Here is a 20,621-nt window from a genome sequence, read left to right on the forward strand (position 1 = left end):
CCGCCCACCTAGGCTCTGATGATCATTCAAAGCAGTGCTCCCTCAGATGCTGTGCCCAGATCCAGGGTCCTGCTGCCACTTCAGGACAGGAGATCATGGCATTCTCGGGTTCCCTGCCACTAGGCCTGTGTGTTGAGCGAGGCCCTGACAGGAGGAGAGGACTCAGGAAGCAGAAGATCAGGCCACCAACTGACTGCCAGGAGCAGAGGTAAGTGAGCCATCACAATGAGGTTGAACAAAGTCCTTAGTGGGGTGACTGGGGTTGAAATTTATGAAGAGAGGGTATTTGTGAGGTGTTGGGGGGTTATTTGTGTAGGTGATAGTGCTGGGGGTTAATAGTGCATCAGCTGACACCAGTGCTGTGGGTTAATAGTGCATCAGCTGACACCAGTGCTGGGGGTTAATAGTGCATCAGCTGACACCAGTGCTGGGGGTAATAGTGTGTCTGCTGACACCAGTGCTGGGGGTTAATAGTGCGTCTGCTGACACCAGTGTTGGGGGTTAATAGTGCGTCTGCTGACACCGGTGCTGGGGGTTAATAGTGAGTCTACTGACACCAGTGCTGGGGGTTAATAGTGCGTCTGCTGACACCAGTGCTGGGGGTTAATAGTGTGTCTACTAACCCACTGACATCAGTGCTGGGGGTTAATATTGCGTCCGCTGACACCAGTGCTGGGGGTTAATAGTGCATCCGCTGACACCAGTGCTGGGGGTTAATAGTGCATCCGCTGACACCAGTGCTGGGGGTTAATAGTGCGTCTACTGACACCAGTGCTGGGGGTTAATAGTGTGTCTACTGACACCAGTGCTGGGGGTTAATAGTGCGTCTGCTGACACCAGTGTTGGGGGTTAATAGTGCGTTTGCTGACACCAGTGCTGGGAGTTAATGGTGTGTCTACTGACATCAGTGCTGGGGGTTAATAGTGTGTCTGCTGACACCAGTGCTGGGGGTTAATAGTGCTTCCACTGACACCAGTGCTGGGGGTTAGTAGTGTGTCTGCTGACCCACTGACATCAGTGCTAGGGGTTAATATTGCATCTGCTGACACCAGTGCTGGGGGTTAATAGTGCATCCGCTGACACCAGTGCTGGGGGTTAATAGTGGATCCGCTGACACCAGTGCTGGGGGGTTAATAATGCGTCTGCTGACACCAGTGCTGGGGGTTAATATTGCGTCCGCTGACACCAGTGCTGGGGGTTAATAGTGCATCCGCTGACACCAGTGCTAGGGGTTAATAATGCGTCTGCTGATACCAGTGCTGGGGGTTAATAATGCGTCTGCTGACACCAGTGCTGGGGGTAATAATGCGTCTGCTGACACCAGTGCTGGGGGTTAATGGTACGTCCGCTGACACCAGAGGAGGCAAGATAAAATGTTACACAAAATGTTCTGTTTGGGAACTACCTTCTGTTATCCTGTTGTCTTAAACAATGATCTACATGGGCCTTATAGTAAATGTCATTCTGGACATTGTACACATGCACTGTGATACTAATAAATTGATCTTTTGTTTTTTAGTTTCTTTGTTAAATGAGCATGTAAAACTAAAATGTTCCTCTTGTATATCTCTAGGGACTGCTGCCATGAATTGCTGGGCCATATTCCCATGCTTGCTGATAAAGAATTTGCACAGTTCTCACAGGTAGACATTTTTACTAGTATGTTGAATTACGTTAGTATTTTGAACATTTGTGCCACAACATGAAGAGCTTGAGAAAAATATCTTCAATATTTTCAATCATTTATAGATAAATCAAGAATACAGGTTTGTGTGAAACATCTTAGACCCAAGCTATACAATAGAAAGGCCAAGGGCAGGTTTTGTTCTACTAAAATTGTTATAATCATCATCTATAATCATCAGTGCGATAACATGCACATCTCTTTAATTTATATAGGCAAAGTAATAATAATAATAATAATAATAATGGCACCACTACTGTAAAATTTAAAATAAACCTCTTGTTTTTGAAAATGATTCAGGGCAAAAGACATGCTATACTTTCAGAATTTTAGGCCCCATTTACAGTAACATATTGCAAAGCAAGCTTTTTACCATTTGCCCAGCTTAGCCGCACAGTGAAGGACTCGACTCGAGTCACTGTCAGGGGCAGGTGAATTGAGCCGAGCAGACTCAGAGCTTCTCCTCCAGGCTCCAACCTCGCCTGCCACCTGACCTTCAGTACGTGGCAAGTTGCGTGTGACATCGCGCAGAGGCGGAGTCACACAGCAACGCTAGGGTAAGCCCACGTCTCCTCTCCTCACACCGTCACACGCACTCTGCCCTGACACTGACACACTGACACTGTGTGTGCAGTGAGCTGTAAAAAAAGCCCTTTTTGTACCCTGCTATAATATATAGTTATATATATATAGATTGACCAGCCAGCACCCTAAGGCCAGCCAGCCAGCCAGCACCCTGAGACCAGCCAGGCCAGCACTGAGACTAGCCAGGCCAGCACCAAGTACCCCGCGGCCAGCCAGCCAGCAGCCTGAGACCAGCCAGGCCAGCACCAAGACCAGTCAGGCCAGTACTGAGACCAGCAAGGCCAGCACCAGTATTTTCTGTGAAATATATATGCATATATATATAAAAAAAAATTTGGTGGGGGAGTGGATCTTGGGTGGGAGTTCCCACATTTTTTTCCCCAGGACTTGACCCCTGCCCTGATGGCGATGTATTGAGTAGTCAATTTCAGTGCCAGTGCCATTGCCATCCATTTATTTTACAGGCCACTCCAACAAATATTGATGTGTGATAGCTTTAAATGCCTGGATTCTTTCCTAAATAATATAACTGGATACTAGCATTTATAGGCAAAGTTGATCCAGGGAATTATCAATTGCCTCTTGGGGGATCAGGAAAAAGTATTTTTCCCCTGCTGGGGTTTTCTGCCTTCCTCTAGATCAACTGTAGGAAGGGCAGGACTTAGGGTGGTGGGGGCCCCTGGGCTTGAGTGTTGAAGGGGCCCCCTGGAGCCGAGAATTGGGGGGGAATCAAAGATGTTGGGTGAGGGGGGGATCATAGTTGTTGAGCGGGGGGGGTGCGCATTAAAGTTGTTGAGCAGGGGGGAGTGCCTCTCACCTGTGCATGGAATGTGTCGGCTCTCTTCCCTTCAGCAGACATCCACACACCGCTCCGGTTCCTCCTGGGGGGGGGGTCTTGCAGTTGTTGAGTGGGGTGCCGACAACCGGGGTCACAGACTGTCATTAGCCTGGCTGTCGGCTTTCTTCCCTCCACACACCGCTCCGGTTCCTCCTGCTTTCATGCTGCCTCCTCTTGCAGTGCGGGAAAATAAACCCTTTTCGCGGGACTGCGGGAAGAAGCTGTCAGGCAGCCGCCTGAAATTGAGAAGTGCGGGGGCTGCCGCAAATTGAGAAGCGGGGGGGGGGGCCTTTACAAAAAAAAGAAGAAATAAAGAAAAAAAATATATATACAGTACAGACAAAAAGTTTGGACACACCATCTCATTCAAAGAGTTTTCTTTATTTTCATGACTATGAAAATTTTAGATTCGCACTGAAGGCATCAAAACTATGAATTAACACATGTGGAATTATACATAACAAAAAAGTGTGAAACAACTGAAAATATATTTCATATTCTAGGTTCTTCAAAGTAGCCACCTTTTGCTTTGATTACTGCTTGGCACACTCTTGGAATTCTCTTGATGAGCTTGAAGAGGTAGTCACCTGGCGCAGCACCCCATCACTCTCCTTCTTGGTCAAATAGCCCTTGCACAGCCTGGAGGTGTGTTTGGGGTCATTGTCCTGTTGAAAAATAAATGATGGTCCAACTAAACGCAAACCGGATGGAATAGCATGCCGCTGCAAGATGCTGTGGTAGCCATGCTGGTTCAGTATGCCTTCAATTTTGAATAAATCCCCAACAGTGTCACCAGCAAAGCACCCCCACACCATCACACCTCCTCCTCCATGCTTCACGGTGGGAACCAGGCATGTAGAGTCCATCCGTTCACCTTTTCTGTGTCGCACAAAGACACGGGGGTTGGAACCAAAGATCTCAAGTTTGGACTCATCAGACCAAAGCACAGATTTCCACTGGTCAAATGTCCATTCCTTGTGTTCTTTAGCCCAAACAAGTCTCTTCTGCTTGTTGCCTTTCTTTAGCAGTGGTTTCCTAGCAGATATTCTACCATGAAGGCCTGATTCACACAGTCTCCTCTTAACAGTTCTAGAGATGTGTCTGCTGCAAAAGGTGGCTACTTTGAAGAACCTAGAATATGAAATATATTTTCAGTTGTTTCACACTTTTTTGTTATGTATAATTCCACATGTGTTAATTCATAGTTTTGATGCCTTCAGTGTGAATCTATAATTTCCATAGTCATGAAAATAAAGAAAACTCTTTGAATGAGAAGGTGTGTCCAAACTTTTTGTCTGTACTGTATGTATATATATATATATATATATATATATATATATATATATATATATATAAAGGGGGGTAGCCATCCTGGGCTCTTTATTAAAAATAAAAAATAAACCTCTGGGCCCTTTAATTAAAAAATAAAAAATAAAACAAAATAAACATTTATAAAAAATACATAAAAAAAGGGGACCTCTGGGGACCTCTGAGCCCTTTAATAATATATATATATATATATATATATATATATATATATATATATATATATATATATAAAAATGTATTTATTTTTATTTAAAAAAAAAAAGGGGGGGGGGGTTGCCATCCAGGGGCCCTGGAGACCTCTGGGTAATAATAATAATATTAATAATAATAATAATAATAATAATTATATATATATATATATATATGCATTAAAGTATACTGTATTTGCTGGTGTATAAGACTACCTTTTACACTTAAAAAAACTGTCCAAAAAGCAGGGGTCGTCTTATACGCCTGGTCAGCTGCTCGGATGCCTGCTGAATGTGCGGTTATACTGTATGTACTGTAGCTTCGGCTACATACAGTATATACCGCTTAGCCAATCCCAGTGAGCGATGTATTCAAATAAATACAGAGCCTGCTCGGATTGGAGTAACAATCTCTGTCAATCTGAGCAGGCTACGTACAGTAGCCTGCTTGGATTGGCTTTGAGAGTCAGAGAAGTGGGCTAATGATGTATTCATTAAAAGACACATTCAAACAGACTTGCAGCTGTAATTGCCCCGAAAGATGGTTCTACAAAATATTGAATAGAAATTCACGCCAAACTTTTCACATATTTATTTGTAAAAAAAAAAATGAAAACCATTTATCATTTTCCTCTCTCTTTACAATTATGTGCCAATTTGTGTTGGTCTATCACATAAAAACCCAATGAAATACATTTACGTTTTTGATTGGTTTTTCGACCGCGCAATTGTCAGTTAAATCAACGCAGTGCCGAAACGCAAAAAGTCCTCTGGTCAGGAAGGGGGTATATGTGCCCAGTAAGCAAGTTGTTAAGCTGTTTGTTCACTAAGGTTCTCTAACCAACCTCTGAGGGCTTCACAGAACAGCTGCATTTATACTGAGATTAAATTACACACAGGTGGACTCTATTTACTAATTAGGTAAATTCTGAAGGCAATTGGTTCCACTAGATTTTATTTAGGGGTATCAGAGTAAAGGGGGCTAAATACAAATGCAGGCCACACTTTTCAGATATTTTATTTGTAAAAAAAAAATGAAAACCATTTATCATTCTCCTTCAACCTCACAACTATGTGTCACTTTGTGTCTATCACATAACATCCCAATAAAATACATTTATGTTTTTGGTTGTAACATGACAAAATGTGGAAAATTTGTATGAATACTTTTTCAAGGCACTTTATCTCTAAGTGATTTTAAATTGGATGAAGATAACAGTAGAAATGAGTCTACCCCTTTCTGTTTTTTCTGTGCCTATGATTACGCCCCTTGGGTGAAATGCATCAAAGAGTGATGTTTTGGTGGGGCTGTGTATTTTAATGTACAATAAAGTCCTATGCATTCTGCAAGACAGAGTGCGGACACATTCTTTACATTATTCAAGCTGGAAGACAAAGATAATCCTGTGAGTGCATGGACCCATACTTATAGCGAGCACCACCACAACATTCTGTCAAACACATAGATGCAGAGAAAATCACTGCCATCATCACAACACTCTGCATAACTGAAGACCATCCAACTCTGGAGAGTGGACCTGAACCTGAAGAACCTGAAGAAAAAGACAACATATGACCATCCTGATAACATTTGAAAAAAATACTACACACTGGGGGGGAAGGGGGTGGGGGACTGTACCGAAGGAGTAAATCCAGAAGTTTGTGAATAAGGTGAACCTATGCTCATTTTCATTTATCCAATTCCCCAGATACAACTTATTAAATAAACACTTGACTTTTACTTTGGCAAAAACTTGGCCGCGACACCTTTATTGTTTTTTCACAAATAATTTCCATAGCTTTTATTTATTCATTCAAAACTTCATAAACCATCATATAACATATTTCTACCTGCTCAGTTCTTACAACTCAAGCAGTAGCACAATTTCAAATATAAATAAAGTCCCCACACGCCGGACTTGAGCATCAAGCCCGGCCCACCCCAAGTGGTGCGGCCTTCTCGATAATGTTTTGCAAGCCCACATTATCAATCCCTACTTCAGACAAGTGGACCCCATCCTGCCTGTACAAACCCGGATAACCTCCCTCCAGGTCCACATGGAGATAAGACAAACCCCCTATCTGAGGCATACATTTTTCAAGAGCCCTATTGACCCTTTTCCTCATTTTTTCCATAATCTGAACATAGCCTAGAATCCAATGGACCAATAAATAAAAAATCATCTAGATAGTGAACTATACTATCAGACCCAGACCGCATGCTAAGCACCCAATGAAGAAACGTGGAAATTTTTTCCAAATGTTATCCTTCATAGCAGCACTTAAATGGTACACTAAAGGGGACATCTCACAGGGCATAACATCCTTCATATATTTTTCAGGTACATTAACCCTAGCAACTGTATGTAATGAATCAGGCTGAGAACTAACATTGCACAGATCATTTTGCTGTGAGAATATACTGACAGGAAGGACATAGAGATTATTAGAAGAAGCAACAGGGTTAACAAGAGAGGCTGAAGGCTCAGAAAAAGCAGGTACTTTAGATAGAGATTGAATCAACACTGACAGAGACCCTACTAAACCAGATAACACATTTAGCTGGTTCAACTCACCCACCGCTGAGGGCTGCAACGCCTGCTGCTGAGCCGCCTGCTCCAGCAGCAATGCAGGGTCTTGTCCTTGTAGTGCCTGTGACCCGGATGCCTGATGTAGCACCTCCAAGCACTGACCACTGTGCTGTGTGGGTCCACGCTGCTGCCTGGGAACCTGGTGACCTGATTGTCTCTCTGTGGCGTCCTCCTCTTCATGCAGGCGACTCTGAGTAGGTCCGCTTCTTCCCGCCGCCACTGCTTCTCGTTGTCATGCTACCATTTTGCTCTGCCTGTGCTTGAGGCATCAGAGCTGCTTCGGCTTCTTCCGGAGCCCGAACGCTCCTCCTTGTTCTCTGCGACGGGGCAGGTACAGTCATTCCCCGCCCAGCGCCATTGTCTTCCGACAGCTCGCCTCCCACCGCTAAGCCACCTCCTTTCACCTCCATCCGCTGTGTCTCCTTCTCCGGGGCTGACGCCAAGCACCGCCTCAGCCATGCCTCTCCTCCAGTGCCGCCTGCCTTCTCCAGGAGCTTCAGCATTAAAGCCTCCATCGGGTAAGGGATACGCACTAAGTCCAGGAGAGAGTTACACAGCGAGTTACACAGATTCCTTGCTGTCCACCTGGCAAGAGGAAGTGCCCCGGCACCTGCAGGCCCTTAAATAGCCTCTCCCTGTCCTTCCAGCACATTCCCTTGGCCCCATTTGGCTCTTCCTAGCTAGCTCCCCTCTGGCCCCTTAATTAACCCTTAACCAGCTAAACCACCTGATCCCATAACCTGGGCTAGGGAGGCCGCAATCCCAGGAAAGTGGCCCCATCTTTTAGTTTTTAATTTATTCCATATGCAGCAAAACAAAAAGTATGCAAAGTTTGTTTTTACCAGACAAGAACGAGTATCCTTCTCTAAAGAATGCTGGTAGGGAACACACTTTTGGCACATTTTGTAATGTTTTTTTTGCTAGAATTACCTTGTTAATCTAAAATATTTTGTGGTGCTTACCTGACATAAAATATTGTAAAAATGTGTAAAAAATGTTACATGAAATGTTCCCAGTAGTAACAGAAAAAGAATGCCTAAGATAAGGTAAAGCCGTTGCAGTGTCATATTCTGCTGCCTATCGTAGAATGCTGCGGAAGTCACGTGACGGCCAACTGCGCATGCGCTCCAACGGCAAATGTGATGTGTTCCAGGGGATTTACGACACTACCCTTCAGTGAACCATCACAATTTGTCACGGAAGTGACGTATTACCATACACGGAGCGGGGGGAGAGAGAGAGAGACCCATTCAGAGCGAGAGAGAAATAGACATATAGAGATACTGAGATACATTCAGAGCGAGAGAGGGATACAGATATAGAGATACTGAGAGAGAACCGGGGCTCAGGGAGGGGATTACCTCCCCTATGTGCATTACTTCCGTTATATAAAATATATGTACACGATCTCTCTCTCGCTCTGAATGTATCTCAGTATCTCTATATCTCTATTTCTCTCTCGCTGTGAATGGGTCTCTCTCTCTCTCCCCCCGCTCCGTCTATGGTAATACGTCACTTCCGCGACAAATTGTGATGGGTTCACTGAAGGGTAGTGTCGTAAATCCCCTGGAACGCATCACATTTGCCGTTGGAGCTCATGCGCAGTTGCCCACCATGTGACTTCCGCAGCATTCTGCAATAGGGAGCAGAATATGACAACACATCGTCTCAGCTACGTACAGTATAGGCATAAGTCTATTGTGCCTAATGATACATTCCTCTCTTACTATGCTTGTTTTTATTACTACTAATTACAATACCACTAATACTACTATAATACTAGTAATAACAACAAAAACACAAAAAAAATACTTATTTTACCAAGTACACAGTTTATATTTTAAGAATTGATTTTACTTTTGAATTGTTCAGGATATTGGTCTAGCCTCACTAGGAGCATCTGAGGAAGATATACAACAATTGGCAACGGTGAGTCTGACACTGACAAGCTAAATGACCTACAATGAGAATAGAAACTACAATAAAACATTTTATAAGAGTTAGCTCTTAACATGGACACTCTTTTCCCAAATGGCTGTGATGAAACATGAGTAATATTATATTGAAAAGTATTTTGAATGATAGAAAACACTTTGAGTTTGTGGCTAATGCCACTCCTCCTACCTGATGTAATTACTAATCACTTGGACATCAAATAGTTAGATATTGGATGACCATGTGTTCTATGTACCATACAATTACTTGTGTAGTCTAATTGGTTGTCAGACATCCAGTCTTATCAAATATGTTGGTATGTATGCATGTATGGCCAATTTGGGTAAAATTTGTGCTGCCCAGTTTATAGCCCTAATTGTAATTAGTAGCCCAAATTGAGCTTTTACTAAGCATTATGGAAACAACTATCTCATGCCCTGTACACACAATCTCAGTTTCTGTCGGAATAAACTCCAACGGGTTTTTCCAACGGAATTCTGTTCAAGCTGTCTTGCCATACACACTGTCACACCAAATTCTGAGTTCCATACAGACGAACGGAATTTCCGATAGAAATTTTTTCTGTCTGAAAAAAAGAGAACATGTTCTCTTTTTAACTCTGCCGGAATTTCCGTTGGAAAAAGTCCAATGGGGCATACACAAGGTCTGAATATCCGATGAAAAAATTCCGCCTGACTTTTTCCATCAGAAATTTCGATCGTGTATACGAGGCATAAGACCCACAAGTACCTCACATTCGCTAGTACCCCAACACTGTCTGTATATGTATATATAAATATGCTCACACCTGCAGTAGTATGTGGCACAACATAATTCACTCTGTACTGTCATCGGTACTTTGATTATTAAAACAACAAGATCAAAATCACATCTGCAGAATAATGCTAGCTACTTACCTTGGTAGCATTGTTTTGGGATACTATATCATGACTAAATTGATGTGTTTTCTTGAATTCTATACACCACCTGTTTTTCCAGGTCCATCATGTTTCTTTATTGTACCTTGTGTAAAATGAAGTGAATAAATCACACACCTGATAGGTGAACAGCTTTCCGTTCCAGTGAAACAATATGGCAATAAAAAAAAAATATAAAAAATAAGAAAATACAAGGAAATAACTATAAATATGAGCACAGAATACAGGTTATAATGAGTGGTGCTTATTTACCAGTATCATACTACACATGCAGTTTGGTAAAACAGTTGATATTTTGTATTTCAGCTTTATTGGTTTACCATTGAGTTTGGACTCTGCAAGCAGAACGAGTCTATCAGAGCCTATGGAGCTGGCTTGCTGTCATCTTATGGGGAGCTTAAGGTAAGAATTGCTTTATAGTTCATTCAGTTTTTTTTTCTTTTTTTTTTATCTCAAATAAGAACATCTGTATTTACAGAAGTGATGCTACTTGCAGTGAAATTTTAATCATCAAAATGTTGAACTTGAAGACTTACATAAACAAGAGTCTGTAACGTGTATAAAACCTTGTTGTCCAAGGCTCTAGCCTGTTTCCTTTTCACATACCCTGCCTCAGCTAAATGTATAAGAAATTGTATATGTATCAATGTGAGCAAAATGTATATAGTAGTGTGTAGGCAGATACATAACTTATTTGAAATGGTCAGTTTGCTTATTTAATCAATTCCAGCAGCAGTCATATTACAGGAGTGTCCAGGTTTCCCACTATTATAACCATTTCCATCTGTCCTCTGTTTTACATTGACTTATCTTTAATGCTTAAATTTTCCCTGAAAATGAAGGAGTTTATAACAAATATAGTGAGTATTTTCTTACTAAATAAAGGCTGTTCACTTAGGAAAGTAAATGTCCACTTGGAAAGGTTTATGTTCACTTTGCAAAGTGAATGGTAGTCAATTATTTGAACCTGTGTTCACTTATGAATACTCATTCTTATGCAAGAGAAATTTTTAAAAAATGGAAGCAAACACAACTTCATTTGGTGAAATTTCGCTGTGCAAATTACAAGAAAAATATACCATGGAATTTATAAAAAGTGTTGTAAACACCCCATATACTTCTTTTGAGCCACTGTACCACAATTGTCAGTGCTTGCAACAGGTTCATGTAACTGTCAGAAACAGGTACATGAATCAATCACATGGAGGACTGCACTGAGGTCAAAGTGTCCACACAGGATACTCCTTCCTCTGTGCAACTCAGTAAAACTGTTATACAGACAGGAGCAAGGCCAATGAGTTTTGTTTTGGGGTGGATGGATCCTGGTTGGAAACTCTGAAGCCCTGTACACACGCTCTGTTTTCATGGCGGTAAAAAGTCTGCCGTGAAAACCGAGGGGAAAGCCGAGAACCCGGCAGGAAAACTGCCATGGAGCTTTGGCCAGGAATCCTGGCCGTGTGTATGCTCCATGGGCACTGCCTCGCAGTGTTTCCCATAGATTATTAGTAAATCTGGCGGCAATAAATTCCGCCAGGAATCCTGATCGCAAAATAAAGAGCAGGTTCTCTATTTTCCTGTTATGATTCCGTTCTGCTAGGAAGCATACAGCATACGATTTTCCCGGCCAAAAGCTCTCTTGGCAGTTTTCCTGGCAGGAAAACCGGTCATGTGTACGGGGCTTGAAAGACCCATTAGGTCTGCCTGGCATGTCATTGACAGCAGACAGCAGTGGACGGATTCCATAGCCACAATCCAGACCAATTATAGATATGAAATCTGCCCACTACTGTCTGCTGCCAATAAAAGGCAAGGTGGAACTTGCAGGTCCAAGGATATCTTCCAGCTCCTCCTACAAAACAGAAGTTTACAGAAAAGCCCCAAAAAAAATATGATCATGAGATGCCTAAATAAAAACTGCAGGACCCTCTACCATAGTTAACAAGGGCCCCTTAACAAATACTGTCCTATATAACCCTTTATGTGCTATATTTTAATGTATTTTTGTAAAATAGACCCTTTCCTCATCTGTTATGAGTTTCAGCAGAAAAGTATATCCTCAATTTTTAAGAAAGGCAGAGTAGATGATGCAACCAGGGCCATCTTAATGCAAGGGCACTCCTGGGCACTGCCCAGGGGCCCCAGGTACATGGGGGCCCCACAATAATCTTGCATTAAATCATACTTGCCAACTGTCCTGGATTTGCTGGGACAGTCATGCTTTTTACTAAACTGTCCCGATATGGTCCTGTCCTGTAACCTATACTGTACCCTCCGGATCCCAGTATTGCGCCCTCCTGACCCCCCCCCCCCCCCCTATACTGTGCCCTTCTGCATTGCCCCTGTACTGTGACCTTTGTGTTGACTAGTCTTTGATCTATGGAATGTTTTCCTTTTGAAAAATCGATTTTATTGAAAGTACTAATGATTATATGTTTAATTCTATCAACTATTTATACATTATTTCTTGAAAGTAGGTGTGTAAATTGGGGCAGGCTGGTAGGGGTCCCAGTGCATTAATTTGCCCAGGGGCCCATGATGCTATTAAAGCGGCCCTGGATGCAACTCTGCACTTCTGGTAGGAATGCCTTCATATGACTGGGGACCAGGCCTTGCACCTACCTTAGGACCATTTCCTCTTTAATTCTTTGAAGAGTTGAATCAATCAATAAGTAAGACCGAACATAATGCAAGTGTGGAAGAAGAAGCTGCTGCTTTCAAAGTGAGACACCCACATTGCGCATGCACTGATTTCAAATAAGGAGGAGTGCTCAATCCTGGGTGTGCTGGCTCAATGTATTTTGCTTCCCTGACATTAGGCAAGGCACAGGATCACTGGTAATGGAAGTTTTTTAGACAGGCTGTAGGGGGTGCTGCAAAAAACCAAAAAACCTACATGTATGGCATTCAAAAGAAGCTACAGTTTTAGAAACTCAACAGTGATTTTTAACCTACCAGTGACCCTAGATTGCACAGTGATTTTGTTTCAAACGGTAAAACTTTAGGATCTAGTCATTTTGGATACAGTGTAATTTCCCCTATAACATAAATAGTTCTCTGCTAAGTTGGTAGCTTACTCATTACTATTTCTTAAGAAAACTAAAGGCCACTCTCCCCTGAGAAGTCAATCCCCCCTCAGAACATTATTTTATTTTCTCTCTCTTATTGTTTTCCATTTTTTTTTTTTTTTATGTCTTGCTTGATCTTTTTGTACTTCCTTTTTATATCATATATGTACACTAATTTATGTATTATTTCAGTATGCATTATCAAATAAGCCTGAGCTTCGGCCTTTTGATCCAGAAATTACTGCAGTCCAGCCATATGAGGACAATTGCTTCCAGCCAGTATATTTTGTGTCAGAAAGCTTTGATGACTCCAAAGCCAAATTCCGGTGAGTGGGTATTCATAAAAATATGGGTCAGACAGAAAGGATTATCTGTAAATAACTAACAGTAGCTTTTAGAAATGGGTTAAATGTAGAGTTTAAATGTTTTATTGCAAGGACAAACTGCTGACCTATATGTAATATATATATATATATATATATATATATATATATATATATATACTGTATATACATATACACACACATGTATGTTTGAGCTGTGCACACCTATGGCAGGTAATCAAAGATAGAACAATGAGTTAAATAGATGTCACCATGGATATATTCTATATGAGTGGCCTCAGACCACATGATCAGAGACAACCACTCTTGTGAAAATCATTTAGCTATACAAATTATTTAATCAAGCCAAAGATCTTGTTTACATTTCTTCATACTCATACATTTTTAGGTGCTAAGGGGTCCTCCACTTGTATCTCCAAGCACCACAACTTTTCATAATAGAAGGAATTTATTTAGGGGATATATAGGGGTAGATTCACGTACCTCGGCGCATCTTTCCACCGGGTGCAGCGTATCTAAGATACACTACGCCGCCGTAACTTATTTTTATTTTTTTGAATCCTCAAAGAATTTGCGCCGTAAGTTACGGCGGCGTAGTGTATCTTTGGCTGCGTAAGGACGCGGAATTCAAATAGATGTGATGGGGGCGTGTTTTATGTAAATACGTCGTGACCCGACGTAAACAACGTTTTTTTTAACGGAGCAATGCGCCGTCTGTGGGGGTATCCCAGTGCGCATGCTCGAAATTAAACCGGAACAAGCCAATGCTTACGACCAGTGACGTCATTCTACGCAAATCCCTATTCGCGAACGACTTACGTAAACGACGTAAAAAATTCAAAATGCGAGGCGGGAACGACGGCCATACTTAACATTGAGTACGCCTCATAATAGCAGGGGTAACTATATGCCGGAAAAAGCCAAACGCAAACGACGTAAAAAAATGCACCGGCCGGACGTACGTTCGTGGATCGCTAAATAGCTAATTTGCATACTCGACGCGGAATTTGACGGAAACGCCACCTAGCGGACGCCGAAAATATACATCTAAGATCTGACGGCGTACTAAGACGTACGCCTGTCGGATCGATCCGAGATGCAGTCGTATCTTGTTTTGTAGATACAAAACAAAGATACGACGCGCAAAATTTGAAATTACGTGGCGTATCAAGAGATACGCCGGCATAATTCTTTTGTGGATATGCCCCATAATGTTTAACCAATTTAAAAAATAATAGCCATTTCATAAAGCATAACTCCACTTTTGTTGCAAAAAAAACATGGGTGATTTATGTACATTGGAAGGATTTTAACAATCTTTGTTGCAGGTTCCTACATTTTGTTATTCTGAAGAAATCCCTGTGTCTCTCTGTGCCCATGAAGGAAAGTCTAATGGGAATGGTTTCATAAATATCAATCAGCTGTGGCAGCTGTAGAGCACTAATGAGGAAATCTACTGGGCCTGCATCCCTTTAGACGTGTTCCTATTGGCAGTATCTCACCAAAAATGACATTTTTGTTGCAGGGGATGCCTGGAATCTGACTTGTATCTTAGTGCAGACTTCTTTTTTTTTTTTCTTTTTTTTTCTTTTTTTTTTTTTTTTTGCCACTTCAGACTTCACCACAGCGAGAGACTTGCTCATGATTTTATTCATAATTCCGTCTCTACATCTGGTTTAGCATCATTTGTGGTGTATTTCTTTTGCAAGTTTTTATACTTGTTATTATTTTTATTTTATTTATGTGTTTATTTTTATATTTTCCTTTTTTTTTTTTTTTTTTCTCACCGTTTGGAACTCACTCTTTTATAGTAAGTACGGAATTTTTAAAAGATTTTATCTGCGTGACAAAAAAATACCCAGCACCCCATCTCCCCCCTCCCCAACTAAATCCCCCCTCCCCCCCCTACCCACCCCCTCCCTGGACCATCCCACGACTCCACTATAAGAATTCATTCTCTTAATTGAAAAATGCGTTCCTATTCCTCTCTCAGGTTTTCTGCGAACCTCCAGGACTTTTTAAATTCCAACCAGGGTACCCATATATCCTTTTCCCCTTCCCTATGTTTATAGCTCCCGTATTTTAATTTCTCTCTCCTATAAGTGTCCTCTACGGAGTCGATCCACTCCCACATTTGCGGACTTTTCGCGTCTCTCCATTTAAGGGGAATCAATCGTTTCGCTGCGTTCAGCAAATGAGGGATCAGTGAACCCTTGTACTCCTTCTCTGGAATCTCCCCCCCATGAAAGAGAACTACCCATGGGTTATCTTCCACTTCTTTTTTTGTTATTACATTTATCAGGGACAAGATTTTTTTCCAATAGGCTTTAATTTTCAGGCAGTCCCACCAAAGGTGTGCCATTGTTCCTCTTGACTCACAACCTCTCCAGCATTTCTCTGACTCTCCCCCTCTGAATTTTGCCATTTTATCTGTGGTGGCGTACCACCTCGTCAAACATTTGTAGTTCATCTCGGCAGTTCTTACATCTACTGCCGAGGTGTGAGTCATTTTCAGGATTCTTCCTATGGTCGTTTTCCCCCTTGGGACCCCTAAGTCTGTTTCCCAATTTTGGATGTATTTTGGCGTGTCCAACTCTTCCGTTTTCTGCAAGTAATTATAGATTTTAGATATATTTCCTTTTGAGCTTTCGATGCAACACAATTGTTCCAATAAGGTGTAATCCTCTTGTGACCTCAAAGGGTGTGGTAGGCGCTTGACGAATGAGACTAACTGCAAGTATCTCCACTCGTCGAGCGCCCTAATTCCAATCCTATATTTAATATCGTGAAGTGTCCTAATTTTGCCATCTAGTGTTATATCTTTTAACTGTGTTCTATTTGTGATCCAATTTCACCCTACTTCTTTTGTCCCTGGAATGAAATATTCATTTTCTTTTAAATCAATAAAGGGTGAGTTGAATTCTGTTTTTAATTGTTTGTGAAGTCTATCCCAGATCCTCCATGCATTATGAGTAATTGTGTGTGTTGAGGAGTGTAAGAATCTGTGTTGTGGTGGATTCCAAATTAATCTCCCTAACTGTGCCCTCGCTAATGTGCATTCAATATTTAACCATCTTTTGTCCTGGGATTCTTTAGCCCATTTTATTACCCGTGAGAGAACCGAAGCATTATAATACAATCTGATGTCGGGTACAGCTAAGCCTCCCTTTTTCTTGGCCCGTTTTAGGATTTGAGCAGACACCCTGTGTTTTTTATTATTCCAAATATAGTTCATTATGAGGGAGTTAATTATTTTGATAAATGACGGTGGTAGGTATATTGGGACCATTTGAAACTTGTATAGAATTTTTGGGATGAGAACCATTTTTACTACATTTATCCTCCCGAACCACGAAATTGGTCTATTAAATATGTTTTTAATTTCACTTTTTATTTCGTTGAGCAGGGGGATAAAGTTTATTCTATATATTTTCTTTATGGAATTTGCCAGTTTTATTCCCAGATATTTTATTTCTTTTTGCCATTTAAAATTATATTTCTTCCGCAGATATTGTTCTTCTTCTTTAAGAATGTTGATATTTAGGATCTCCGTCTTTTCTGTATTCATTTTAAAGTTTGACACCTCACCATATTGTTTTAAGGTAGCTATTAACTTCGGGAGAGTGACTCTTGGGCTGCTTATATAGAATAGAATGTCGTCTGCGAAGGCGGATAATTTGTGCTCATCTTCTCCAACCTCTATTCCATATATTTCTGGATTTTGTCGGACCATTGCCAGCAGGGGTTCCAATGATAAGACAAAAAGAAGAGGGGACAGGGGACAACCCTGCCTGGTTCCATTTCTCATCTCGAAGGGTGCGGATAAAGATCCATTGATCTTGATCCTAGCACATGGGTGGAAATAGAGCGTTTTGATCCATTTGATCATCCTTGGGCCAATTCCTATACATTCTAGTGTTTGTATCAGGAACCCCCAGTCTACCCTATCAAACGCTTTCTCAGCGTCTACTGACAGGAATAGACCGGGGGTCCCTCTTTCTTTGATCTGCTCCATGAGGAGAAGTGCCCTAACCCCATTGTCCTTTCCCTCCCTCCCAGGTATGAAACCAACCTGGTCTGGGTGGACAATGGCAGTCATCACCCCCTTCATTCGTTCGGCCAAAATTTTTGCATACAGTTTGGTATCTGCATTCAGGAGTGAGATAGGTCGGAACCCTGAACAATTCGTATTGTCCTTTCCCTCTTTTTTAATGACAGTGATCGTAGCTGTTAATGCCTCTCTGCTCATCTCATAGTCTCGCCCCAACCCATTGAAATATTGACATAGTCTAGGGACTAAGATAGTACTAAACCTTTGTATATAGGCCGACGTGAAGCCATCTGGTCCCGGGCTTTTCCCATTGGGAGTATTTTTTAAGACCTCACTTATCTCCTGTTCAGTAATACTTTCCTCCATTCTTTCTATCTCATACTCTTCTATCTTCGGTAGATTAGTTTGCCGTAATACTTCTCTGATCTTATCCTTTTTTTCGGCAGGGTCCCTAATCTTCTGTTGGACATTGTATAGTTTTTCATAATAGCTTCTAAAAGATTCTGCTATTTTATTTGTCGCGTATACTAAGTCCCCATCCCCATTCCTGATTTTTTCGATAAAGTTTCTGGTTTTCTTTTTTCTTACCATTCTGGCCAAGTTTTTACTAGGTTTATTTCCCCAGACATATCTTTCACTCTCTACCCTGTCTATGAAATTCTTGGTTTCTTGCCCGGCAAGGGCTTTATATTCATCCCTTGTTAAAGTTAACTTACGGAGTGTTTCCTTCTTTTGGCCCTGTAATTTATGTTCCTGTTCCAGCCTATATATCTCCTCTTTTAGTGTTTTTAATTTACTCCTTCTCATTTTATTTTTCTTTGCCCCTTCTGCAATAAAAATCCCTCTTATATACGCTTTGTGGGCGTCCCACAGTGCAGACTTCTGGCAAAATCGGTGAGCCAATTACACAAGCTGGAAATGATTATTCTGGGGTGTGTTCTGTACACATTCTGTGTACAGAACAACTCCAGGTAGCCATATTGCATTGCATTTTCAGGAAATTACAGCAGCTGCAGATTGAAAAGGGAAGATCATTTTTATTGACATTCATTTACAATATGACTTGTGTCCCCATTGTATACTCTATATTAATATATTATATATATACTATATTATTTTTCTTCATTTATTTTTCCCAAAAAAAGTGGAGTTACTCTATTAGACACAATTTACTCTATTTAACATTTAAAGTAATATTCTATACTGTGCAGTGCAGTAGGGCTATATTGGCTCACCTTCTTGTAATTCCCTTCTCCAACTGTCTCCAAATTTCCTGAAATTATGGGACCTATAAATCCAGATTCAGACAGACACATAAACCAAGAATTAATAAATAAATTCATATTCATGCAGCATATTTTTGTTTTGGGTTGCCAATGGCTCCCTTTGGTGTCGCTGAGCCAACAAGGAGGCAGAGAGCCAGGACAGCAGTCGTTCTCATGCAACTCACTGGATCTGGATCGGGTTGAGGTAAGTATTGGGGGGGGATTCAGGGGGAACTGCATACAGAGGATAAAAAACCTCCAGGCTTTACAACTACTTTAACCGGTTCCCGACCGGCTCCTGTAGATATACGTCGGCAGAATGGCACGGCTGGGCAAAGTTATGTATATATACGTTACTTTGAAATTTCCACCGCGCGCCCCTGCTGCGAGCTCTGTGACCGTGCCCACAGGACCCGCGGACTCGATGTCCACGGGTGTCCCGCTATCGGGTCACAGAGCTGCAGAACGGGGAGAGGCAAGTGTAAACATGCATCTCCCCATTCTGCCTAGTGACACTGTCACTGATTGTGTGTTCTGCCAGGACCACTGCATCATGAGTGCAAAGCACGGGCTCTTGCAATTGGTCCTACCAGTATTGGGTTCATATGGATGTATGGAGCTGCTGTTATTGGGCTAAAGTAAGTGTGCATGAGGAGTTGGGAGAGGGAGGGAGGATCTACAGTATGCTTTACATCTACCTCAGTGGTAATTTCCATTGAGCATTTCCAGACCTTGATGAGGTGGCCGTGTGGGCGAAACAATGAACACCAGTGCTAAATTCAAATAATTACAAAATGCTGCGATTCAGATAAGGGGTTGGGGGGATTGGGGAATGTTGTGTGTGACCACGCTTCATCTTACACCCAAAATATAGGTGCAAATTAAAACAAAGGTCTAAAAATGGACCGATAGAACACATTTAAAACCATGTTAAACATTATAAGTGTAGCGCCTGTGTACTTTCAGTACAGGTGCTATGTTAAATTTAGAGGGGGATGAGAGAGTTATTTTGCTCTCATCCATGTTGATTTGGTTAAATTGGGTTTCTGCCAGGCTGGGCTGTCCTGTGGGTTCATTCTGTGTTCCAAAGATACATTTCCATCTTTGGATAGCAGGTGGCGCCAGAGGAGGTCAGGCAGAGGCACCTTTCTCCAGCAGCCAATCAGAGGAGTGTTTCACCCCTTGTGGGGGATGCTGGGGGGGGCGGTAATTCTTGGGCAGACGCCATTTTGTGGGGTTCGTTTTCACCCGTTCCTGGTTCCGGGTGCGGCACCCACCTTTAGGGTGCGCATATCACGGGCCCCCGGCGAGATGGCCTACCAGGCCGTGGCCCACGTTCTACGCGTAGTTCCCAGTTCTGGGCCCTCATGGCCCAGAGCAACTGAAGCTGCAAAGGGGCCCCAGTGACTCACTGGGTCCCCACATTCTATGAAGGAGATCCCAAGCGAGTTATGCTGTTCGGTGGGGAGTCGGTCTGAGGTGAGCCCGGAGGCAGGTGATCCAATAGGGCTTAGACAATCCATCTGGGATCTGGGTAGCCGGACACTGAGAAGTTGTATGCTGCAACTTGTCAGTCGGTGACCCCAAAATCAAGAAGTCTACCTAAAGGAAGATTCAGGCAAATTATATTAGCTGAGAGGATTCGCTCTATTATCTACGTTCCTGAGTGGAGGGCCTGTGGCAGATGTTCCACTCCTAATTCTAATTCCATTAGAGCCAAGTCGGTGGCAGAGACTTGTTTTCCTTCTCAAAGGTTCAGAGTGATACTCTGGCTGCCAGGTCGGTGTGAGAAGCCTGTCCAGGTACAC

General features: G+C 42.1%; 1 protein-coding gene across 1 annotated transcript in view; it reads left to right on the forward strand.

Moving 5' to 3' along the window:
- The window catches only part of LOC120932127 (tyrosine 3-monooxygenase-like), a 65,664-nt gene that overhangs the window by 44,132 nt on the left and 911 nt on the right, over window positions 1–20,621 (forward strand). Inside the window, exons 8-11 of the mRNA XM_040344283.1 lie at window positions 1,574–1,643; window positions 9,088–9,144; window positions 10,395–10,490; window positions 13,346–13,479. Coding sequence (XP_040200217.1) covers window positions 1,574–1,643; window positions 9,088–9,144; window positions 10,395–10,490; window positions 13,346–13,479 — 357 coding nt within the window. The remainder of the gene's footprint in view (window positions 1–1,573; window positions 1,644–9,087; window positions 9,145–10,394; window positions 10,491–13,345; window positions 13,480–20,621) is intronic.

This window comes from Rana temporaria, chromosome 3, assembly GCF_905171775.1.
Source record: "Rana temporaria chromosome 3, aRanTem1.1, whole genome shotgun sequence".
NCBI lineage: Eukaryota > Metazoa > Chordata > Amphibia > Anura > Ranidae > Rana > Rana temporaria.